Source organism: Pelophylax lessonae (assembly GCF_965119305.1).
Source record: "Pelophylax lessonae genome assembly, chromosome: 5".
In the NCBI taxonomy this organism is placed as follows: Eukaryota; Metazoa; Chordata; class Amphibia; order Anura; family Ranidae; genus Pelophylax; species Pelophylax lessonae.
In genome coordinates this window covers 151194905-151221563 of record NC_138772.1, presented here as the reverse complement: position 1 = coordinate 151221563, position 26659 = coordinate 151194905, and the positions used below count along the sequence as shown (strand labels likewise).

At 42.2% G+C, this 26659-nt stretch overlaps 1 protein-coding gene across 1 annotated transcript in view; it reads right to left on the bottom strand.

Moving 5' to 3' along the window:
- The window catches only part of LOC309556230 (ubiquitin-conjugating enzyme E2 E2), a 370216-nt gene that overhangs the window by 62986 nt on the left and 280571 nt on the right, over positions 1 to 26659 (bottom strand). Inside the window, exon 4 of the mRNA XM_082258633.1 lies at positions 3590 to 3722. Within this exon, the coding sequence (XP_082114759.1) occupies positions 3590 to 3722 (133 nt within the window). The remainder of the gene's footprint in view (positions 1 to 3589; positions 3723 to 26659) is intronic.

Genomic DNA, 26659 nt, shown 5'->3' with positions numbered 1-26659 from the left:
GGTGCAGACACTTCATTGCTAAATTATCGTGTCCACAACTGCAGCATGCAGATCTGCAGCAACACACAGGTAGATTGTCTGTTTGATTGCTGTTCTGTGTAGTGTTTGTAAGAAAAAAAATAATATAATATATTATTTATTTTCAAAAAACACATTTTCTAAAAGATACTGAGCAAAACAAACAACCCCGCAACTCCCAAGACTATAAGGCAGGGGTGTCAAACTCAATTTAATTGTGGGCCGCATCAGCATTAGTGTTGTCCTTAAAGGGCCGGTTGCATCTGTAAGACTATGCCTCTACTTAGATACTTAGAAGTATCCAGTGTACAGAGTTCACAAGTGTGCTACATACAGATTGCAGAGTTCAGGGGTGTACTATGTACAGACTGCAGGGTTGAGGAGTGTATGACATACAGAGTACAGGGTTTATGGGTGCGCTATGTACAAAGTGCAGAGATAAGAACTATGCGGTGTTCAGGAGTGTGCAGAGTACAGAGTGCCCCCCAACCCACCCCCCCAAACATCTTCCTTACATCTAATTTGCCTGGCTTTAGTACCTCCTGGCAGTGTAGGTGGCTCTGCGTCTCTCTCTCACTTGAAGGGAGATCATTGGTCAGCGCTGCTGTGCCCTGCTATGAGTGCATGCAGGGTAGGCAGGGATCTGCAATAGCTGGAGATGGCGGAAAAGAGTTCCACCACATTCCAGCTGAAAAAAAGCCCTGGGTACAAGGGCCACATAAAATGGCCTGGTGGGCCGGATACAGCCCACGGGCCTTGTGTTTGACAACTGTGCTATAAGGGATTGCTGGGACCTGTAGTTCTTCAAATAGGGTTGGTTTACTTCCCATGGTTCATCTATAACCGTTACTTTAGCTTAGACTATGTTTTCATTGTATATGTTGTGAGTAACAGAATACATTTACTAAACATGCAGGCCTGTTTTTTTGCATGGCAACTTTGAAGCCCATCTCCAGCTTCATTTTTTTAAATCTATGAATTAACAGCCCTATAGGTGTGAAAAATAGAAAGCAGATCCTGCTGCAGAACTTGCCTAGTCTCTGGAGTCACTGCTCTGTGATCCAACATTTATCAGTTAAATGACACCCAGCTTCACTTAAGCCCCTTCCTGTTAGCCCAGGACGTCAAGGTCCCACCCCCTGGGGTGAGTCATTCAAACCGTCCCCCAGTACAAAAGAGGATGCTGACCAGTAACCGCATCAAATTGTGCCATGAGCTGCAGCATTCAAGAGCACCCACCACCAAAGGAAGAATAAATCATATGGCATCACGATTGGACCTTAAAGATAGAATTTAGTTATGTATACACTGATTTAAAAAAATATGTGTGTGTGTGTGGCAGTTTCAGGTAGAAGGTGTCCTAGCCACTGGAGTTGGGCTTAAGGTGTTACTAAGTCCACAACAGTAAAATCTGTTTATAGATGCAGAATAGCATGCTTGTTATACTCACTGTATAACTTAAAGCGTAACTCCACTTTTGTTGAGAAAAAACCATTCCCCTCTGGGTGATCTATGTACATTACATGGATTTTAACAAACTTTGTTGCAGATTCCTACCTTTTGTTATTCTGAAGAAATTATTGTTTGTTCCTCTGTGCTGAGTGGGTCAAATGGGAGCGGTTTCATACATATCTATCAGCTGTGCAGCCGCAAGGCTCTAATGAGGAAATCTGATGGGTCTGCATCCCTTTAGTCGTGCTCCTATTGAGAGTATCTCACCAAAAATGACATTTTTATTGCAGGGGATGCCAGAAATCTGACTTGTATCTTTGTGTAGACTTCTCGAAAAATTGGTGAGCCAATCACACAAGCAGGAAATTATGTTTCTGGGGTGTGGTCAGTATACATTCTGCATACAGAACAACTCCAGGTAGCCAACATTGCAATGTCAGAAAATACAACAGTTGCAGAATGAAAAGGAAAATAACATTCAATTACAATATGATTTGTGTCGCAACTGTATACGCTATATTGTTTTTTCTTTATTTGCTATTTTTCCCCCCACAAAAGTGGAGTTACCCTTTAAGTGATTAATCCTCTGCATTGTGTAAAAAGGCTGTGTGATCATGTATGAACAGATCCTCCCCTTCCTGCAATGTTCACACTGGACAAGTCCAGATAAGCACAGTAAGTGTAGTTCAGCTGCACGTGCTCAGTTTGGTCTCTATTGCCGGAGAGAACACTTCCTGGTTTTAGCTGAGCTATTCAGGTCACATGGTAATAACATCATATACAGTATGTGGGAGTGTATACAGATCCTAAAGGACAGCCCACTCCCTCCCTCCTCCTCCATGCCCAGTAACTAAAAGAGAACACAGTGGGTGGGATGTCACATCTTTATTGATGATTTCTTTTTTCTTGGGAGGGTACATGTGATCAGCACAGGGCCAATCAGCACTGTCCAGGCATATTCAGACAGAGAATTAAGGGTCTTGAAGCCTGATAGGACAATCGTGGGAGAAATGAAAACGCCTAAAATCTATCAGCACTCACTGCTACAAGTCACAAGATTGTTTTAATTGCTATATACTGCTGATTAGAAAAGGTATTTATCAGTTTATATTTACTAAAATAATTGCATTTTCATGTTCTGTGTACTGTAGGAGACCAGATATAGTGAATGCAGGATCTGGGTTTAGTAACACTTTAAAGCAGAACTTTACCCATAACAACCTGTTAAAACACTGTTTTTTAGCAAGGAACATACATTCAACAAAAATAATTATGCTGCCAAAACTAGTGTGTGCTGTAAATTGCCTCCAGCATTGTTCCGGTTTCTTCTTGCTGGATGCTGCCATTTTGTTGAAGCCTAGAGCCCCTGAATAGCAGTAAATCATAAAGTGGAACAAACCCATTGATTTAACTGTTTTAAAAAACAGTTGCATTGCTGGAATACCGTGATTACTAACTGTCACATTTGCTTGTGTCCTCATCCAAACTGTCAAACCATCAAATGGCTGGTGTCATAACTGATTGCATTTGCAGCAGCGTGGCAGTTGCAGATCAAACAGAAACAGCTTCCTTGGATGTAAAGGATAGGAGGGTTTAATTTCACTTTAAGGCTGTCAGCAGATCGACCTCTACAAACTTGCCAGCCCCGATCCTCCTCTTCTCGGGTCCCTCTTCTGTGCTCCTGGCCCCTCCCTTCTGTTGTGTGCCTCCACAGCAAGCAGTTTGCTATGGGGGCACCCGAGCTGAGCTGCAGCTCTGTGTGTCAGATATGGAGCTGCTGGTCTGACCCGCCCCCTCTCCTGATTGGCTAACTGACCTTTACAGCCATGGGAGCCAATGGCGTCGTGGCTGTGTCTCAGGCAATCAGGAGTGAGAGTCCTATACAATCGAGGGACTTGTGGACATCGCTTGACAGAGAAGAGGCTAAGTATTAGGGGGTGCTGCATCACACAGAAGGTTTTTTGTCTTAAAGCATAAAATGTACTGTATTAGGATAAATATCTGCCTTTAATTCTTTAATAGCAAATGACACAGAGCATATAAACATACACTTTTTAGGTATAGAAGTTAATAAACGGTATTACCTAGCAGACAAAATAATTGAATTAGCATCTCTTACCTTAGGTGGTTTGAAAGGATAGTCTGGAGAAAAGGCGATATCAAGGAAGAAAACACCCCCTTCGTACACAGATCCAGGAGGACCTAGTATAGTGGATCTCCATTCATATATGTTATCTCCTTTGGGTCCAGCACTGTAATAGAAACATCACAAAATGATAAACTGGGTGTGAAGTACATACCAATGTTTTTAAATGATCTTGAATATAAAACTGTACTGCAACAAGGTAACAATTACACAGTAAAGGTATGTAAAATCACAACTACTGAACTTATTGGGATCAATAAATACTATCAAATCATACGTTTCAATGTCCATGTACACCGTGCTATTTGTAGTACCCAATCCTGACTTTCCCGACTGCATGCAGGTCCTCTTTTAGGGCCATCTGAGGGCATTTACAATGGAGGAGCACCAACCCTACCTGAAGTGCTTTTTATAAGTCTTCTTACAGAAGCAAACATAATAGTTTTGCTTTGTGAATCAAGCCATATCTGAAGTGGACCAAGAATAAGATATATTTTTTATAAGGAGTTTTGGTGCCTCAAACCAAAAAAAGAGATGGGACTTTATGGGCTAGTCAAGAAATAATAAGGTATAAAAAGTATATCACAGTTTATTACATAGGTCATAATACAATAAGGAAAATACGTGCAAATGGGTTATAGACCCATGTGTGTAGTGAAGGATAAGGATGGAAGAGGTGACAAGGTGAATGGTGAACATAGATATAATTCTCTGTCTGTTCCGGCTCATATGTGAGACTCTGGAATGTGTTGAGAGAGAGTGTATATCTCTAATTTCCAACGCGTTTCGGCATTCTATATGTTGCCTTTATCAAGGAAAGAGGGTTGATCACCATATCTGGAAGATATATGGTAAAAATAATGAGTTGTTTACATTATATGTGGATATTTCCAGTAAATAGGAAAAAGAGGAGTATATCAACATACTTGTGACATTGGCGTCTGGTCCCGGACCTTGTTATCTGTTCTCTCAAAATATTGCACACAGGATTTGGGGGAATCACTGTCTCTATGGTGAGAAGGGGTTTAGGTGAATTTGTGGTAATATTGGAGTGGTTAGTGTAAAAATTTGTTAACAGACTTACAATTTGTGATCGTTGCTCTTGTAGAGGGGGAAAAGTCCCTTGTAGTATCCTAAAATGTTTAATACGGTAAATATTCAGGTGTGGAAGAGCATGATGATGAGGTAAGTTGTTTAATAAAGTAATGATTTTACACTTACAAAATGGATGTAGTTGTTTCTTGTGGCCAGTAGAGGGAGCTCCGGTGTGGTATCCCGGTTGTTTCCCTAGTAACAGTAATATACATATGAGCCTTTTGTTCAAAAGGCATTTGTTTTGAAAGAATCATCCAACAGTGCAGTGAATCGACACTGTTGGATGGTAAACTTACAGTTTTTGAGAGAGTAAGGTTCCTGAGTGTTGAGGAGCAGCGGGTCCTGGGCGTCCGGTACGTTCCCTCGGCTGGAGGGAAGTGGCGCCCTGTTAAAAATCCCCGGCTTTATATACCCGCTCGCGCATGCGCAATAGCGCATCGGAGCGTCACAGCGCAGACCCGGCTTCCGGGTGTGCGTGTCGGCGTGGAGCGCGTCAGGCGGACCTGCGCGCGCATCCAGCCTGTGATAGATGTAAGGGAGATGTCCCGAAGCCGCCGACACAGGAAGGACAGAGATAGTGCTCCCTGGGACGGGAGCATTTCTCTGTCAGGTCCCCAGGGAGAAGTCTCTGGGGTCACCTGTGCCGGGTGTGTTTTGAGATGGCAGAGTAAAGGCGCGGGGATATTGAGATGCCACTTATGTCACAAGAAGGGTGTAAATAAAGTATAATACAAAAGCATCACTAATAATTAGGAAAACGAGAGTATATGTTAGAACATTGTTAAACATCATAAATTGCAGCAAATTAATAACATAAAGGGAAGAGTGGGTAGCACTCGGGGGGGCCGTGTAGGTCAGGGCGGGGCATCCCACTGTTGATGATAACATGCCAAATGGGGTATATGTCTCTTTGTAAAAGGAAAAAAGGTTGCTGGGGATTATAGTGGAATGGAGTGTGTTTAGTCTGTTTTTCCGGAAACGAAGCCCTCTAAGAAAGGGCGATAACTTTCGTTATCATTAAGTCCTGGGGGTCTAGTAGCGTTGAGTTTTTTTATCCACCGCATTTCTGTTTGTAGTAAGGACTTATTCCAGTCTCCCCCTCTACTTGGAATGTGTATACGATCAAGAACAGAAAATTTAACTTTCGGCATTCTGTATTTATGAAAATGAGACATGTGGCGGCCTAACGGTAAATAAAAGTTACCAATTGACATGCTTTGCATGTGTTGGTTGACCCTGAGTCCAAATTCTTGGCGCGTCTTTCCGATGTAAAAAGCGCCACATTCACAGTTCATTATATAAATAACCCCCTTCGTTTTGCAATTTGCATAATGTCTGGGGGAAAAGAGCTCACCATTGGGTAGCAGAAGAGAAGTTGTTTTGGGAATGACGGCGCATTGTGCGCATGATCCACAGGGAAAGGTGCCTTTGATTTTACAAGGATCTTTATATGATTTCATTTCGCTGTGTACAAGGGTTTGATGCACAGAGCGAGTCTTTTTATAAGAGATGAGGGGGTTGTTGGGTAGTAAGTCTTTCAGTGAAGGATCTTCCGTAAGGATGGACCAGTTCTTTTTTAATATATTGCGAATTTTACTGTGCTCGTTGGAGAATCTGAGTATTATTCTGGTTGGTGGAGGATCCGTTGTAGGGTTTTTATTTTTGTTGAACAAGATTGTATGTCGATCTTGTTGGTTGACCCGATTGAATGCTTTCTTAAGGCATGTTCGAGAATATCCTCGTGCTAACAATCTGTCAGTTAGAGCATCGGCCTCTTGTTGGAATTTGGTTGGACTACTGCAAATTCTCTTGAGTCTTAAAAATTGACTGTGAGGGATGGACTTTTTGAGGGGTTCTGGGTGAAAACTGGTAGCATGAAGTACGGTATTGCCAGCAGTCTCTTTTCTGAATAGGGTGGTCATGATATTGCCGGTTTGATCTTTGTAAATATAGGTGTCCAAGAAGGGTATTTTTGTTTGGCTGTATGTCATTGTAAAATACATGTTGTATCTGTTATGATTCATTTTGTTTAAACATTCAAGGAGTAGATATTCGGGGCCGTTCCAGATGAGGAGTACATCATCGATGTATCTTTGCCATAACATGATATTGGTGGTATATAAGTTGTTTTCTTCTGATGTTAAGAAGTCCTCTTCCCATTCGCCCAAATAGATGTTCGCGTAAGAGGGCGCGCAGCTAGTGCCCATGGCAACGCCGCATGTCTGCACATAGTATGTGCCACAGAAGGAGAAAATATTGTGATGAAGTATGAATTTCAACATAGTTAGAATAAATGTATTAAAGTTGATATCATGGTCGCTTTGTTGATAAAGAGTTTTTTGTACTGAGTGAAGTCCTTTTGAATGGGGAATATTGTTGTAGAGTGTTTCGACATCGATTGTGACCAGAAATGCATTGGTGGGTATTGATATATTATCCAAAATTTGAAGTAAGTGTCCAGTATCCTTGATGTAGGAGGTGAGTTTGGTAACATGAGGTTTGAGGTGGGCATCAATGACTTGGCTCATTTTTTCTGTAATGCTGCCGTTACCGGAGATGATGGGTCGTCCGGGTGGATTTTGTGGATCTTTGTGCACTTTGGGTAAGGCATAAAAAGTCGGAACCTTGGGATATTTAGTTCGAATGAACTCCCAGAGGGTCTTAGTGATGGTATTGTTGCTATAAGCTTGATCGACCAGTGTATAGAATTCTTGGTTGAAGCTGTGTACCATAAGGGGAGAAATCTGTTTATAATATTTTTTGTTTTCCAGAATGTTAAGACACATTTGTTTGTAATCTTCATTATTCATTAGAACCACATTACCCCCCTTGTCAGAGGGTTTAATTGTAATGTCTTGGTTATTTTGAAGTTCTTTAAGTGCTTTTGTGTGTTCTGGAGTTAAGTTGGTAGAGTGGGTGGTTCTGCGTAATTGTTCAATATCTTTGGTTGTCTGACGAACAAATAGTGCTATAGCTGGGTTAGTGTTGATGGGGGGATATTTAGGTGATTTCCTCTTGAATTGAGTAGTAGTGGTTGGTGGGATATCAGGTTCTTCTTCATCACTGTCTGTTAATGAGTCCATGTCTTCTACATCATCTAGTCCACCTTCCTCAAGGAGTAGGTTGAGGTCTCTGATAGCCCTGAATTCAGCGGCTGTAAGTGGAGTTGGTGTAGGTTGTGTCATTGGTTTTTTGCTATAGCAAACCTTAAGTGTAAGGTTGCGTGCAAATAAATTAATATCTTTAATGGTTTCGAAAGTATCCATGCTTTTGTTGGGACAGAAAGATAGTCCTAAAGATAGGACTTCTTTCTGTGCTGTGGTAAGGTTATGTGAAGAGAGGTTTATGACATTTAGTCCCTCTTGTCTTCCTGTCTTTGTGTGTCCTGGTTCGCTTTGGTTTTGTTGTAAACTTTGCCTAAAAAAGCACCCCTTTGTTTGGAGCGGGTGAACATTTCATGTGGTTTTAATGTTTTCGTAGCCGTTTCTGTTATTTCGGTGTCAGATGCACAGGCTTCTGATTGATCTTGAGGTATTGCCCAATCACTTCTGTCGGGGTTCCTAGGTGTCCTTTGTGTGGTACTTTTTTGGGGCATATTTCTGCCTTTGTTCATGTCAGAGCCATATCCTTCACTACACACATGGGTCTATAACCCATTTGCACGTATTTTCCTTATTGTATTATGACCTATGTAATAAACTGTGATATACTTTTTATACCTTATTATTTCTTGACTAGCCCATAAAGTCCCATCTCTTTTTTTGGTTTGAGGCACCAAAACTCCTTATAAATTTCATATCGGGATGTTGGCTACACCTACTATTTAAGGGCAACTAGGGATCTAACTCACAAGTAAAGATATATTTTTTATTTTAAGTTTATGCATTCAAAGTAACTTACACTTGCAGTACTCCCAATGACCATACCTTCAACTGCTTTTCTCTCCAGAAACTGGGCCATCCTTATCCAGGCATCACCCAGGGTCAGAACCTATGTCCTGGAGATTCTTGCTTAGAGATTAGTCATTTAAATTATACTGGTTCTGGAGTTCTTGGCTATGGTGACAAATGTCTGCCACAGATCACTGGGGAAGAGGAGACTTAAGAAATGTTTGCTCCTGCCTGCAGCAGACTGATATCATCATCTGAAGTGTACCTAGGGTTTTTTGAGCTCATGAGATAACTTGTAACAACTCTCTTAATTTCCAGACCTTTTTTAGTCACACTCTCCTTTAGCCAAGGTGGAATCATTTTTATCATGCCCTTTATCTTTGCATTTTGTCCAAACCACTGGCACATCTAATATATTTTAAGCCAGATTGATTTGACAGTCACATAGCTAGACACAATAACTATTTTTTTTTTCAGTGTAAAATGCTATCCCTATTTTGTGTTTACCCTGGACATCCGAGAAATCCTAAAACTGTGTGAGAATGTTGGAGACTGGAAATGTGTTGGCCTCTCTTTAAATGATTAACAAACCTCCTGAAAAACACTGGGCTATAAAAACATTGATTAGCTAAAGTTGATCATGTCCCTGAGAAATAGAAACATTTTAGGGGACATTTGGGATGTTTTAAAAAACACTACTAATAAGGACACTGTCCTCTGAGGCTCCCATTTATTCTTGGTATACACAGTTCTAACCAAATCAGCATAAAGTGAAGATCTTACTTAATGGTAATAAATAGTTCCTCAACCCCTTGGCGCAGGCTCCTGCCACCCCTTTAATGCCTTTAGAATGCTGGGAGGCATGACTTTTGGCCATGTGACCATCGTGATAGGCTGTCACAGTAATCACATGATCGGGAGGTTTCCGTTAGCCGCCGGTCACTGTGTCGGAAGCGCGCAACGCGCAAGCTCTTGGCACAGCTCTATCGCCTCTATTGCAAAAAAATTTGGGGCTGCTCTGGTGCCGTGGCCCGGCTGCAGAAAGGCAACATGTTCGCGTGCGCTCAGCGCCAGCAGGTTAAGGGCAATGTACGGTGGTTAGGTACATATTATCCTTATTTATTTTTATAGCAAATATACAAGTGCCTTATAGTAGAATTAAAATAAGTACGGTACCACATCCAAAAGTATATGGGCAAAAAAAGGAGGTTAATTGTGAGGAATGGATTTTACTGGTATCACTTTAGACACACTACAACCAGCATTTTAAAAACAATCAAGCTTTTCTAACAGTTATGTTAAAACAATTTCATAGAATAAATATTACAAACACAAACATATAAAAAAGTTACTGCCCTATTATTTTAAGAACATTTTTAGTCAGCCAGTGGGACTAAAATACTATCTCCTAATAGCCTCTTCATAAAATGCCTGTTTACAAAATACAATAGCTCAAACTGTTGTCAGAGGTTTTAGACATGCAGCTACTGCTGTGCTGTCTTTTTTGCTAACCCACAGTGCTCTGAAAATTCTTCATACAGTATACTCACCTATCGACGTTCCCACACCGCCTCCCCCACTGCAGCAGTTGTCTTTGAGCAAGTAACGGATTGGGGAAGAGTAAGAAGATCTTGCTAAGGTGATGGGTTATCAGGAGACACTGTAGCTTTGCCCTAAACAGCAAAACCTGAAAGTGTATTTTTTAAGGTGGTCTCCAACATGCTGGTGTAGGCTTGAGAGATCTGATATTGGAGAAGTTCATTCCATATTCTATCTTGAGGAACTGCAGTTTAGAAATGACCTTGCAGAGCTTCATTTCACTTTTTAAATGAACAGGTTTTAACGAGGTTGTACTGATTCAGATGCACTGCTTCTCTTGTTGTATTAGAAGACAGTGAAGAGTTGATTGAACAATCCAAAGAGAAATTAAGAAAGTAGTTAAGCTAGGAGTAATTTCTTCACGAGGAAGATAACGGAGGACTCAGAAAGTGGGTAAGAGGTAAGGGTTATGGGTGAAGCCCAGGGGGCATGTCCTCAAAAACTTGCCAGTGTCCGACCACCTGAAAGTACTAGTCTAAAACTCAGGGTCTATGAATACTCAGCCTGTGTCTTGTGCTGTATGATTAGGATACTTTATGTAATTGGAAGTATTAATGATTATAGCAATGCAGCAAAACTCTTACAGCCAAAATTTGTTTACGATGGGTTTTAACCACTTTACCACCGGAGGATTTTGCTGTCTTACGTCTGGGCCACTTTTTGTGATTTGACACTGTGCGACTTTAACTGACAATTGCACGGTCGTGCGACGCCGTACCCAAACTAAATTTACGTCCTTTTTTTCCCACAAACAGAGCTTTCTTTTGGTGGTATTTGATCACCTGTGCGATTTTTACTTTTTGCGCTATAAACAAAAAAAGAGCGTAAATTTTGAAAAAATAACAATATTTTTCACATTTTTTTATATGAAATTCCCCCCAAAAAATGTAAAAATCAAAATTTTTTAAATTTTTTGGCCAATTTGTTTTCTGCTACCTATGTTTGGTAAAAAAAAATCGCAATAAGCGTATTTTGATTGGTTTGCGCAAAAGTTATTGCGTTTACTAATTAAGGGAAAGATTTATGTAATTTTTGGTGTTTTTTATTTTAACGAGTAATGGCGGCGATCTGCGATTTTTTTTGCGGGACTGCGACATTGCGGAGGACAGATCGGACCCTTGACTGACATTTTTGGGGGTACCAGTGTCATTACCACAGTAATCAGTGCTATAAATATGCACTGTTACTGTAAAAATGACACTGGCAGGGAAGGGGTTAATTTTTATTGGTGATCAAGGGGTTAATGTATGCCTGGTGCTTACTGACGTGTGTGGGGGGAGGAGACTATGTGACACAAGGACAGATCGCAGATTCAGCTATGCTGAACCCTGCAATCTGACCCTGCCTGTCACTTAGGAGATCCGCCCGCTTGTGTTTACACAAGCAGGCGGATCTCCACACTCGATTCCCCGACGATCAGGGAAGAGCATTCCCCGACTCCCGCTGTGACTGAATACAGCGGGAGCGCGCCGCCGAGAGGGGAATGTCTGGTGACATACGTCTATGTCGCCAGACGTTATCGAGCCACTTTGCCGCAGTACAGCTCTAGTGAGCAGTGCGGAAGCGGTTAAACAACATTCCTTTTATACATTTGTTGTATTATTGGCAATGTGTGTAGAAAGTCGTGAATTAGGTTTTTTACAGTCTTGCTCTAAAGTTCTTCAAAGGATTGCCACCATAATCTTTTTTTTAACTGCTATTCAGACGAAGCAGCGACTTTCCTTTTCTGGGAAACTGAATGACTTTCTGCATTACCTTCAAGGTAATCCTAGGAACATGTTGTGGGCTTAAATAGGTCTCCCCTGTAGATAGACATCATAGACAAGCTCTATCATGGCTCTCCCTGCTGTTCTGTACCCTGATCCCAAAATGGTAAGAGTTTTGACCATTTTAATTTTAAAGTACTATTCCACAAAAACATTTAGGCTGAGCTAACTGGCTAGATCCAAATCTTAGCTGAAAGACTAATGGTTAGAAAGAAAACATGAAAAAAAGGTAATATTGTGGAATCAGGCCCATTCCAGGTGCCCTATCTGTTGAGATCTTCACTTTTGAACTTAGCCTTGAAACCACTTACCAAGAACCTAAAGTTCAACACCAGCCAAAACTGTTTAAGTTTTGAGTAGAGCGGTGAAGGGTTTCAATCTCTCAGATTTTAACGTTAGTGTCACCATTATGATTTCTCTTATGACCGACACCCATCACCTGGACAGGAAGCGTCTGTAAATCTTTCTCATGGAAATACATACATCAGTATCCTTAACATCTTCTAAACCTTACCAATGCAAATAAAAAGCTTATTGCTGCCTTCATCCATGTTGGTGGAATTTATACTCTCGTCTTGTGTATGACACGTCAAACAGATAGGAAAAGAGTAATAAAAACTTCAAGAAGTCCTTTGATTTTATTTACAGTAGACCGAGTCAGTAGTTTTTCATATTTCCAAAAAAACAACTTAGAATGCAAATTTCCAAGCCACCTCCCAGTCTCAAAATATACTGTAAGTAGGTTAACTTCTTATGATAATAAATAGTACACTAAAATATCTTTTATTTAGAAATAAATGAGTGTAAACTAATGTCTTCTCTCTAGTGTATTGTTTGGTACACCATTGCAAAAAAGCCCAGTATAACTTTAATACCAAGAACGGTCTGTGGCCTAAAGTGTGTCATTCTGGGCTTCCTTGTGACAGTATACCAGCCAATAAAACTAGAAGGTTGTAGTCCAATATAAGCAATTTCCACATGTTCACTGTAAGGAAGTCATAAAACTGATGGTAATCTTCGGATTACAAAAGTCAGCTGAGTTATAAGCAAAGTATCGAGAGTCTCAGCCTGCCTGTGCTGTGATTAGAGAACATGACCATTTATATCTGTGATAAAAAATGGGTTTAATATAAAGCCTCGAAAACCTTCAGTCACAAGGCAGTCAATAAATTAAAATAGTTATTAACAAATATATCTTGCAGCTAATTTAGCACTCAGAATTCGCCATTACACTGTGATTTAAATCAACAATCTGCTTCCCAGTCAGCATATGGTGAAAAGGAATTTTAACGCCAATGGCTATTTCAAAAGCCAGCATTACAGGTCACCATTCATCCCTATGGAAGGTGCACTCTGCTGGAAACCGAGACCAAATGCAGCAACATTTTTAACACACATGGGTTACTTTACTAAAAGCAAATAGGCTGTTCACTTTGCAAGGGAAGTTGCATTTTGCAAGGGAATGTTCCTCAGAGCTTAGTGAATGTGGTGGAGTTTCACTTTCACCCAATCACATGCAAGGAAAAAGAAATAAACAGCATTTTTGTCTGCACATGACTGGATGATGGAAGTCAACAGAGCTTCACCTCATTCATTAAGCTCTGGAGAAAATTAATTTGCAAAGTGCAACTTCCTTTGCAAAGTGAACAGGCTATTTTTCTTCAGTGCATCATTCCCATAGCGTAAAAAAAATGCATGGGACTGTAGACTGCATCTTAGATTAAATATATATAAAATTAATAAACAAATAAATACGCCACTCAAGGATGGAGAATAAGACCCCGTTCACACTGGGGCGACGCTACTTGCAGGGCGACCTCACAGGTCGCGGTGCGCAGCTCGCACCGCGACCTCGGAGCGGCCGGCACGGACTTCATATCATTGAAGTCAATGCAGGTCGCTCCGGGTCGCCCCAAAGAAGATCCGGACCCTTTTTCTAAGTCGGAGCGACTTGTGTCGCTCCTATTAGAACGGGTCCACAGCTTCTCTATGGCAGGCGACCTGTCAGGCGACCAGGTCGCCCCAGTGTGAACGGGGTCTTAATGGCCGCGGCACCTTAATTGGTTTAAATAATGTAAACAGCTTTATTAAACATCAATAAGAATAAATTTGTATAAATATAAATATATAATAAATTAGAATCCAGCAAACAAAATATCACTCAGTCATAGAACTTGAGTGATGACCAATTAATTTTCTCAAACAAAGTCCCCCCTTGATACAAGGGTGACAAACAACATAACGGTGCCACGACAGGAAGGGGGGGGGGGTGGGGAGTTCGCCAAGCCGCTCCGAGATACTGAGGAGACTGAAGCTGCGCTGCATTTTATATAGGCCTATCCCCGTGACGTAGCTGCACGCGGCTCACGTGTTTCCCGCCCAGCCGCCACTTGACTTTCCCGTCCAAAACTAGCGTGAATTTCCCACCCAAACGCCTCAGACACTTCCCGCCTAGCTTGGTCATTCAAAATAACACAGCTTAAAGTACAAGTGCCAGAATTAAATAAAATGGCGAATATATAAATAATCCTTAACCAGGGCTTTTGGGCAACCACATTCCTATGACGTTGGGCACTCATTATGCCCCACTAACAAAAGGTGTAAAATGACATCCAGATGCGCAAAAGCACAATACTGTTTTCCTATAACATGACTTCAATCAGCAATCCAGAGAAAGAAGAGTTAAACCCCAATTTAAGGCTAAGGGTCCGGCATGGCTTCCTCCTCATTGTAAACTGTCTTGTAAAAAAGTGAAGAACAATGCAGAGATCTTGTACTAGTGTCAGCATGTTTCTCTTGCAAGCCTGACTTGTTTTGTGCAACTCTCCAGAGCTGACAATACCATTGCAAAGAACAACATTCACAGGAGACCTTGTTTCTCCTTACAAAGGAAAAATATAGGATACCTGTCCCATTTACACAAAGATCTGTCACCTACATACATAGGCAGCCATTGTGTGGGCTAATCCAATGTTTGCTGGCAGCTAGCAACATTGCTGTGGCCTTGGGCCTATTTGCCTCGGGCCATAGTAATGCCATTTGTTCCTAGTGATTGGATAGGCTACATTCCCAGATGGATTTGTACAGATCACAAACTGTATGCCAGTACTCTGCAAGGGTGACAGATACATCCTAATCTACAGGAGAATGAAAAGTGGTTTTCTACATATTTTTACATGTTATTTGTTTTAGTCCCGACCATAAAAAATATATAAAGGAAAGGTCTTCTTTTTATATATTCATCTAGTTTAGAGGTTATCCCAGAGTCTCATTTTTACAGTCTCCAGTGTACATATTCAACGGGTTTAGATTTCAGCTGTGCTTATACGTATTTGAAGGAAGGCCACTGTTTTAACAACTCAGTGATTCATCCTATATCAGGAGACTCATTTCTAGTGCTGTCTTTTTAGCTAACCCATAGCAATCTGGTAATCCTTTATCATGAAATAAATGACAAATACTGTATTGTAAAATATAACTTTTTAAAATTAAGTTCTAATGCAACAGTTTAAAAACATATAAACTTAAGCAATACAACAACATATATATTTTTTTTCCCCTTTAAATGGGGGTAGTTTATTTGTCTAATTTAAAAGTAAATCATTTTAGTAAGGTTATACAGAAAACAAAATTACCAATGACTATATTAAAATTTAACAACTGTACACAGCTATGTCTTTAGTATCCTAAAAATCACATTTGACATGACACCTTATTACCAGCAATTATTTAGCAGCAGAAATGACAAGCACATTTATCCAACAATTACCAGCAAATTATAACAATGTCAGGACTAATAATGTAAATAAGCAATGGCAGCCTATGGATTCTCTCATGACAGGCTTTTTTTCATGTAGAGATGCACCGAAATTTAGGCGGCCAAAGTATATCAGCCGGAAATGATGTTTTTCGGCATTATGCAGATCGAGAAAAAGGTGCCGATATTTGAGCATTGGCAATTTAGCTGTGCTAATGGTGAGTTTTCCATAGGTCAAGTGACTCAAAACCACATAAAAAACGTATTATTGATGCGTTCTTGCATGCATTTCAATATGGAGGTGCATTTTTTTAACTGACTAAAAATGCAGCAAGCAGGATTTTTAACAGCACAACAGAAGCGCAATAGACCAGTGTGAAGACATACTTACAATTCAAAGGGATGCATTTTTCCTAACTTTTCTTGTGCTAAATGTGCCATAAATGGCCGATAATAAATTTATAATTATTTAAATGGATGATATTAATTAAAAAGTTGAACGTAATATAATTATATATAAAAATATATAATGGAACTTTCGGCTATGTGGTAAAAGGCAAATATGCAATGGGGAAAAGGCTTCGCCTCCATTATAAGATTGACGTCTAGTGACAATAGATTCAGGACAAAGGGTATTTTAAATATGGTAACCTTTTGGCTGGTGATTAAACTAGGCTGGAAGGAAGGCTCCCCTTTTCTTGTTTCTTTCCTTCTCCTTTCCCTCCTCTTCTTTCTTCTCTCCACCCCCCCTTCTTTTTTTTTTACTTCTTCCCTCTTCCCTTTGTTTTTTTTTTTATTTAGTTTTTTTGTTGTTTTGAAGGTATAACGTTATGATCGATAAGTTTATTGTAATATTGTTTGTCTATACTTTGCCTTTGTTTTTTTCTCTTTGTATATGTATATTATTTGTTTTGTGGAAAAATACAATAAGAGCCGGTTCACACTGAGGCGACACAACTTCGGGGGGGGGCGACCTGTGAAGTCGCGTGCACCGCTGTGCACCGCGACTTCGGCGAGACTTGAAGGGACTTCACATAATGCAAGTCGCCTCCAGGTCGCCCAAAGTAGTACAGGACCCTTTTTCTAAGTCGGAGCGCATTGTGTCGCTCCTATTAGAACGGGTCCTGTACTACTCAATGGACCGCGACTTGTCAGGCTGACAAGTCGCCTGACAAGTCGCGGCAGTGTGAATGGGCTCTAAAAGAGATATGGAAAAGTAAAAATATATATATATATTTTTTTAAAAACTGTACTTTTCAGTTTTGGCCAAGTGCATCCTAAATTTTTGGTTTCGGTACCAAAATTTCCATTCGGCGCCCCTCTATTTCCATATCTGGCTCAAACACATCTTAAAAGGTCCATTCACACCTATGCATTACCACAATACAAACATTAGTGCATTTGGGTGCCAATAATTTTCAAAAGCACCCCAACCCACTTAAACAATACATCTGTGTTACAATGCAGGGTAATGCAGTATTGTGCTTTTTGGTACACTCTGCTAAAAAAATATTGCAGGCCCTTTTTGGTGCACTGGCAGCCCACTCAAATAATGGGCTGCCTTAATGCAAGAAGCGTTGAAGTGCGACATAAAAACAGAATAAATCTGACTGGGACAATAATGCAAGGGCAGGAAGTCAGATTATAGAAAAAAATCAATATCTTTTTAACAGTCTTCTGTACTTTTAAACTCTTTTTACTGGAACCAGTACTAACTCCAAATAAGTTACAACTTCAGCATATATATAACCAGTATGATGGATTTTCTGTACCTACAGCTTGATGAACTTTCAAACAACACTTACTAAAACAAGGATTTTGAGAGACATACTAAATTTAGGTGAAGGTATTTTTTTTAGGGTTGGACAGTTAAAATTGCCCACTGATAATTTGAGTGTAAAGTAAGTACTGGTTAATAGATGGTTATTTGATGAGGTTATGATACAAGAAAAGAATATGTGGTATTTAGGGAAAGAATTATTTTTTTATACCGAAATGTATATGTTGTCAACTCCAAAGGTTTCATACCAAAATGGACTTGGCCAAAATCAAATTACACTTCTCAACACGGCTTTTCCAACTCCGTCTTTTGCTAGGACACATGCACTGACACAATTCATGATCTACCCATATTGTGCAGCACAGGGGCAACTGCAACCTGGTCTTACACTCATTCTTCACACCTGATGAGACAACGCTTTTACTTCTTCCACAAAGCTGCCACTCTCGAATGAAGGCAACCACCAAAGTCTTCTCAATATTGGCCTTGCCTCTTGAGCTAGATGTCCACACATATATCAATCACACAACCTAACCTGTTTTTGCATCCCTTATTCGGGCAGCCTATGGGATGGCAAAATCTAAACATCTGGCGACCAACTTAAAATTTCCACTACGTACTGTATTAAAAGTTGGACAATATTTTCAGAAGATACTTGGGTACTTAAAAAAGAGAACTGTCTGTCTGTTTCTGCAACATAGCCTTTACTGACCAAAGGAGACAAATGCTAAGTGGCCCTCAGTAAGTTCCAATAAAATAAAAGTTCATAAGTATATGAGGAATCATTCAGCTTGTGAGTTTGGAAGCAATAAAGTGACAGTTCAGATAGCCTACATCTACCATGTTAACTTAATGTCATCTGCTTTCCAATACAGCTGACAGACCGACACTGATATATAGCTAGACATACGCTGGCTCTGACAGCCCCCTAAGCTTTTCAGTGAGCAAGATTAAAACAAGCCTGAAAACCCTTCACTGTTTTCTATAGTAACAACCCAGTAATGGCTATAATCTGTGGTCTCTATGCCAGGGATGCGGCTGATGCAACACTTGAGATAACAAAGATGTCATTGTCAACAGGAGCTAGGATGTCAAAGTGCCATCTTGAGCAGGTTAAAGAGGGATAAGCAACTATGTGCTGCCCGGCGATTAAAAATGGAAATAAACTTGTCAGCATCTCTGCCATGTATTTTGTCAGTACATTTACCAAAATACAACCTCTATCAAATGGCACGCTGTACTCAATAAAAAAAATAAATAAAAAAAGCGCCATAACCCTTTTCCAATACATAAACCCCTCTAATAAATATATACACACACACAAACACACACATACATATATAGACAGAGTACATTAATTGTATAAGCCACATACAGGAGCTTCTTGTTTTACACAGGATTTGTTAATAATAATTTGAAATAAAACAAATGCATGCACATTAAGTGAGTTACATCAATTTATAGATTTTTGCATATTATAACTTTTTAGGTTACATTTTTGCATAAATCAGTGCAATTGTTTGTGCACTTTATCTATTCTTGCACATGAAGTGATTTCATATATTAAATAGGTTAGTATGTTTTGTAGCGCCATTATCATTGTTTGTATATTTTTTCGGTGCAGCCTTCAGATTCCTTCATCCACACTACATGTGCAGGTGCAGATGAATGACTCTCCTGCTGAGGCTATTGTATTTTGACTGCTGGCCCTGTCATCTGTCGAAATACTAGAAGGGTGCCTACATCTGATTGGATGAAGGCACCGTACGGCTGACAATTTTCTGCCTCCCTCCTTTGACTTTTGAATCTAATGATGTCAGGCGGGAAGCAGCTGACAAGGCCACCAACTGGGCGAATTTCTGGTGGCTCCATATATGGGCAGCTTAAGGCTAGGTTCACACTGCTGCAATATGATTTTGATCCGAATTTAAGTGCAATTATGTATTGTTACTTGGAAGCAACTTTGATAAGGTTTGTATATTCTATGGGGCAAAATTGCACTTGAATCGTATTAAACTAGTACAAGAACCTTTTCCAAGTCGCTCTTTTGAAAATGGAATCGTTAAGCAATTCTGTTTGACTCAAGAAAAAAAGGCCCAGATAATAATTACACCCATATCTTTTAATAAAACTAGCCCGTGTGGAGTCAAACAGCCTGATTTTTCACCACCACTTATACTAAAGGTTATCTGATTGTGTGCTGCACAGGATGGGAGTTTTCTTTTTTCAAGGCTGAACACCACACATTTTCCCAAAAGGCTAGCCAAACACATGTAGGGGTTGAATGGGATAAATCACTCAATTCCTGCATCCATAATAAAGAACATAAATGGAGGATTGCCCCAATTGCTATTGTATTTTGACAGTCGCCGCTCCTGCGGCTGTCAGAATACCTCAACAGTGATTGCATTTGATTGGCTAAAGTCATTGTTCAGCTGAGAATTTTCTACCTGGTCCCTTTTCGAGCCAAGTGGTGTACAGGGCAACCTACAGCTTGAGTCTTTGATAATTCAGCAGGAACAAAAATCGGATTTTTGTAAGATCTTACCGTAAAATCCTTTTCTCTTAGCTCATTGACAGACGTAGTCTTCTTGATTCACAAGAACTGGGTTATGTTGTCTCCGCAGGAGCAGGACTAGGCAGAAAGAAAAAACGTTCTGGCTCCACCTTAGGGGCAGTCCCTGAGGGTATATCCTCCCTCTCTCTGCTACAAGGCATCAGTTCTGTCACAAAGCAGCAACAGAGAATTTAACCCAACCCAACTCAATGATAGAGGGGCGGGTACTACGTCTGTCAATGAGCTAAGAGAAAAGGATTTTACGGTAAGATCTTACAAAAATCCGATTTTCTCTGTCGCTCATTGACAGACGTAGTCTTCTTGATTCACAAGAACTGGGACATCCAGAAGCAGTGCCACAAATGAGGGGTGGGATTGACCGAAATCAAAATCCAATCTAGAAGGCCCAACCGGTGCCAAACTAGAAGTTTTAAAGGCTCATTATAAACAAAGAATGAGACTCAAATGAAAATTTCCAACGGAAAAAAAAAAAAAAAACCCTTGAGGCAGACCACTGGTCTCCTCAAATGGCGGCCTGCAAAACCTTGCGGCCAAACGAGGCATCAGACGATGCCATTACATCAACTTTATAATGTTTTGTAAAGGTATGCACCGACGACCAGGTAGCCGCCTTGCACACCTGGACCACTGACGCCTGATGGCGAAAGGCCCATGACGCACTAAGTGCTCGAGTGGAGTGCACCTTAACAGGGAACGGGGGCTCCCGACCCTTAATAGAATAAGCCTGTACCACCGTCTGTCTGATCCATTTGGAAATGGTCGCGGCAGATGCAGGCAACCCCTTTTTGGATCCATCCGGGATCACAAAAAGTGAATCCGTCTTGCGAAACGAGTCTGTCGTTTTCAAGTATACCCTGATCGCCCGGACCACATCCAAGGAGTGTAAAGCAAACTCCCGAGGATGACTGGGCTTAGGACACAGGGAAGGTAATACAATTTCTTCATTCAGATGAAATTCTGAAACCACTTTTGGTAGGAAGGATGGATTCGGACGAAGAACCACCTTATCTCTATGAACCACCAGATATGGGGAACGACAAGATAAAGCGGCCAGTTCTGACACCCTGCGTGCAGAAGTGATAGCCACCAAGAAGGCCACCTTCTGGGACAACGTAGGTAGAGGAATCTCCCTAATATCTTCAAAGGGAGGTTTCTGAAGAACCGACAATACTAAATTAAGATCCCAGGGTGGTAACGGCGCGCGCACTGGCGGAGCCAGATGTCGCACCCCCTGGATGAAATTCCGCACCAAGGAATGAGTAGCCAAAGGCTTCTGAAAGAAGATAGCTAAGGCTGAGACCTGACCCTTGATAGTGCTCAAGGCCAGTTTCTGCTCAACCCCTTGTTGCAGAAAAGCTAATATTCGGCTAACCGAATAAGACCGTGGACGGAACCCCAGAGGTTCACACCATGCAATGTAGGACTTCCATGTACGATGATAAATCTTTCTGGAAGTCGCTTTCCTTGCTTTAACTAGAGTAGGAATAACTGAAGCGGACAATCCCTTGTCCTTCAGCACCTGGGTCTCAATAGCCAGGCCGTTAAAGCCAGCGATCGTAAAGCAGGATGGAAGATCGGTCCCTGAGACAGTAGGTCCTCCCTGAGAGGAAGTCTCCACGGGACGTCCGCCACCAGTCTGACCACGTCGGCGTACCAAGCTCGGCGAGGCCAGTCCGGAGCTACCAGGATTACTGGAATTCCTTCCTCCTCTATCCTGCGAAGAAGTCTTGGCAGTAACCTGAGAGGAGGGAAGGCATACATTAGCTGGTATTGCCCCCACGGGGCGATCAGTGCGTCTGCGGTCTCTGCTAGAGGATCGCGGGAGCGAGCCACGAATCTCTGTACTTTCCTGTTGAATCGTGATGCCAACAGATCCACATCCGGGGTGCCCCACCGTAGGCACAACTGGTGGAAAACTTCTGGATGGAGGGACCATTCCCCTTGATCCAGAATCTGACGGCTGAGATAATCTGCCTGCCAATTCTCCACCCCCGGAATGAACACCGCAGAGATAGCTGGAACAAATCGTTCCGCCCAGCGAAGAATGCAAGCCACTTCTTTGGCCGCTCGGACACTCTTGGTGCCCCCCTGGTGATTGACATAAGCCACGGCCGTGGCGTTGTCCGACTGGATCCGAACCGGGCTGCCCTGGAGCTGCTCGGTCCAGTGAATCAGACAAAGTTTGATCGCTCTCAGTTCCAATACATTTATCGGCAACCTGGATTCTACCAGGGACCAAAGTCCCTGGACAGATAACTGACCGAGAATTCCTCCCCATCCGGATAGACTGGCATCCGTGGTCACTATCGTCCAATATATTGGCAGAAATGACTTTCCCTGGCTGAGCATCGGAGACCGAAGCCACCAGACCAGAGACTCTCTGGTCTGTTTGCTCAATTGGATCTGATTGTCCAGGGATTCCGGATTCCGATTCCATCTGAGAAGAATCTCTTGCTGAAGAATTCGGGTATGGGACTGGGCAAATGGGACTGCTTCGAAGGAAGCCACCATCAATCCCAGAACTCTCATGCAAGTTCGAAGAGAAGACCAGCTGTTGGATAGTAACAACTGGACTGCTGATTGAATCTTCCGGAGTTTCCCTACCGGAAGGAAAACTCTTGACCTGACTGTGTCTAGAATTAGACCCAGATATTCGAGCCTCTGGGTGGGAACCAGAAATGACTTTTGCTGGTTCACCAGCCACCCGAATTCCTGTAAAGAAATTATAGTAATTTCTATGTTTTGTAGCAGGGTCTGAGGAGACTCTGCATGAAGCAGGAGATCGTCTAGGTAACCTAGAATCGATATGCCTCTTTGGCGCAGTAGTGCCAACATTGGGGCCAACACCTTCGTGAAGACCCGAGGAGCCGTAGCGAGACCGAAAGGTAACGCCACAAACTGATAGTGGTTCTCTTCTACGGAAAAGCGTAGAAGCCGCTGATGTCCTGCGAAAATGGGAATGTGAAGATAGGCGTCCTTGATGTCTATGGACGCTAGGACATCCCCTGGATGCAGGAAGGCTGCTACTGTGCGAATGGATTCCATCTTGAATTTCCTTATGTTGAGAAAGGAATTGAGTGCCCTTAAGTCCAGAATTGGACGCACTTTGCCCTCTTTCCTGGGTATTGTAAATAGGTTTGAATAAAACCCTTGAAAACGTTCTGTCCAAGGAACGTGGACTACCACTCCTTGTTGTAGTAAATCCGTGACTGCTCTCCGCAGATCTTCTAGACGATCCGAGGATAGTCGGATATTGGAAGGGAAGAATCGCGCCGGTGGGAGAGATCGAAACTCGATCTTGTACCCTGACCTTATGACTTCGCAAACCCACTTGTCCGGGATTCTGGAAAGCCATGGATCCGGGAACCGGCGAAGACGTCCCCCCACCCCAATTATGGGTGGGGGCGCACCTTCAGGCTTTGGACGATTTATCTTCAGGTCTGGAGGGGGCGGGCTTTTGCTTGCCCAACCAACGTCCCCTGAAGCCTCCTGAAGGAGCTTTGGAGGACTTAATTTTTTCACCCGCGGGACGAAAAAACTTTTTGTGAGCAGAGAAAGAAGGCCCTCGTCTTTGACGAGTTCCTTTACCCTTAACATTTTGCGGTAAAAAGGTGCTCTTTCCACCCGTGAGATCCTTAATGATCTCATCTAAGTTGGCTCCAAATAGACGCTCTCCTAAAAAGGGGATATTAGCCAATGCTTTTTTGGAACCTTGGTCGGCTAACCAACCTTTTAGCCACAGTGTACGCCTGAGAACCACTGCTGAAACTGATGCTCGCGCCAATAATGGAGTGGCGTCTAACGCCGCATCACACACAAACTGTAACCCCTGTATCATTTGTTCCAACAAATCTGATACCGCCTGAGGGACCTCTTCTAAGTCCCGGCGTAACCACTTGCAACTGCAGAAATAGGCTCAGATTCTGAATCCGAAGTTTCAGATAATAAGGGGTTAGGCGGGGGTCGCTTTCTTGCGCCCTGTCCCTGACAAGCCACTTCCACCCGGGACACAAAAGTTTCCATAATAGCTGACAATGATTCAACCGTCAGTGGGGTGCTGGAGGATCCTGCAGACACCTCGAGGGGATCCGGTGGAGATACATGAGTGGCAGGGTCCATGTTAATTCAGGACACCTCTGCCAGAAAAAACAAAAAACGTTTTTTTTTTTATGTGTCTCCCCCTAGCGCAATAGCGCTCCTTAGAGTACCTGCTTCTCGATCCCCACAGAGAGAGAGAGAGACCCCCAAGGCTCACCACCCGATGCAGAGAAGTTTCCAACCAACTGCAGTCAGCGTCTGTCTTTTACAGACTGGAAAGATCTGTGTTCGTTTTCCCGGGTAGAAGGACGTGGCTCCGCCCCCTGTGGCGTTCCCAGCTCTCCACGAGGTAGCTGGGCTCATCAAACATGGCCGCTCCCATACAGGAGACAATAGACTCCAAAAACATGGCGGCCAGCGTGACCTGAGGACATTCATGCACCCGGTCTACGGTAAAATGGCGGCGGACCGCCGAAATCGTTTTTCCCAGCACATCCACCTGCATCTCTGCTAAGTGGCGGTTTATCGATCTGCAGGAGGTACACTACAATTAAGGTAGGATTATACCTCCTATGTCTGCTGTAATACTACAGTCTGCTGGGTAGAGTGTTAGCTCTCAAACCAAGTCCACTTCCCACCAAACACATACTGTATTTACAAGGGGGACTTTTAGTGTCAAATATATACTGACCATGTATGGAGGGGCCCATAATTCATACTGCCTCATAACGAGGAAAAAAAAGGGAACGTTTTTTTACCATACCGAACCGACAGGCACCCTCTCTTCACAATACCCTCTCCACCGGGGTGGGGGGTTGTGGACCACTCCGGACGCCTCGACTCTCTGGTTCCTGGCGTCCAAGCGAGACTTTTAACTCGCAAGGTCAGTCCCTCCAATGGGACTCCGTCGCGGCCGACCCAGCGCGGAGCTCTGGTCTGCACGAGCTCGTAGGCAGAAACCGGGGTGACCACTGGATCTCAACATCCAGCCCGTCGCCCGGCCCTGCATACTTACTTGAATGTGTCGCGGCCGACCAAGCGCAATGCAATGGTCTGCGCGCGCTCGTAGGCCGGCTGGGGTGACCACTAGTGTCGCCCAGTCCGGCGTTTTTGCTTGAAGATCTCACAGGAAAAAAACACTGGAGAAAACTACCTAAAAAATATTTTTTCTAAAGAAAAAATCTTGCCAGGACCAAAAAGATCCCAGCAAGGAACTTAGGTCCTTACTCCTGACTAGACAGAAAAAAACTGATGCCTTGTAGCAGAGAGAGGGAGGATATACCCTCAGGGACTGCCCCTAAGGTGGAGCCAGAACGTTTTTTCTTTCTGCCTAGTCCTGCTCCTGCGGAGACAACATAACCCAGTTCTTGTGAATCAAGAAGACTACGTCTGTCAATGAGCGACAGAGAAATGTAAGCTGCATATGCCTAGCATTAGTGAGACTTTTACACAGTGACCTTAGTGATATAGATGCATTGGCTGGTGTGGAGCACAGAGGGACTCTAATGACCCCTCACTGTGAAAGGACACAAATTAAATATTTTGCCTGTCTTTGACACTGTACTGCTAAGATCCGTTGCATATCATGAATTACCTTATACAGCCTACATTGTTAGAAAGCCTGAAATAAATTTTCCCTGCGTAGATCAGAAAATACTATGAATACATGAAAAATATGACCCAGACCTACTCCTTTTGGCCAAATCACAACAATTTCAAACACATTTTCTGTCAAAACAATTAAAATGAGTACTGCTTAGTCAAATCCAAGCACATTTTTCACCAGAGAAAAAATGGTTCAGTTATCAGTGAAAATGACTGTTTACACATTGAACTAATGTATTTATTGTTGGACCATCAATGTTCTCAGAGACAATTTTATTATTGAAATTATATATGTTGCTATGAATGTTGGAGCTTACCCTGTAAAGGTTGAAGAGATCAATTTTATTCCTCTTGCTATGCAATCTAACAGCTCTCTGTACAAAGGCTGTAGTAAGCGCTTCATGGAGCTCTCTCATAGTGATGGGCTCAGGCATGTGTGGGATCGTAGTTCCAACCCACCTTAGGAATCCTGCCAGGAAGCCGACATTGCACACCGCCAGTCATAGGCAGTGAGGCATTTCCTGGTCAGCAGCTGTACAGACTAGGAAATGCCTCAATGCCTATGATTGACCATGTACAGTGCCAACTTCCTGGCGGAATTACTTAGATGGATTAGGACTACGATCCCACACACGCCTGAGCCCATTATTACTCTCTAGCAATCCCATACTGCTAAAAATTATTTTGCTTTTATGTCTATCCTTTCTTTCCTCAATGGTTGAATTAGCTTTTTCTATAGCACTACTAGAGCTACACGATTCCGGATAAAATGGAAATTACAATTTTTTTGCTTAAAATAAAGATCACGATTCTTGGCATAACGTCATCTTTCACATTATACAAACAAATTGGGCTAACTTTACTGTTTAAGTTTTTTTTATTCATTGAAGTGTAATTTCCCGAAAAATTGTGTTTGAAAAACCGCTGTGCAAATA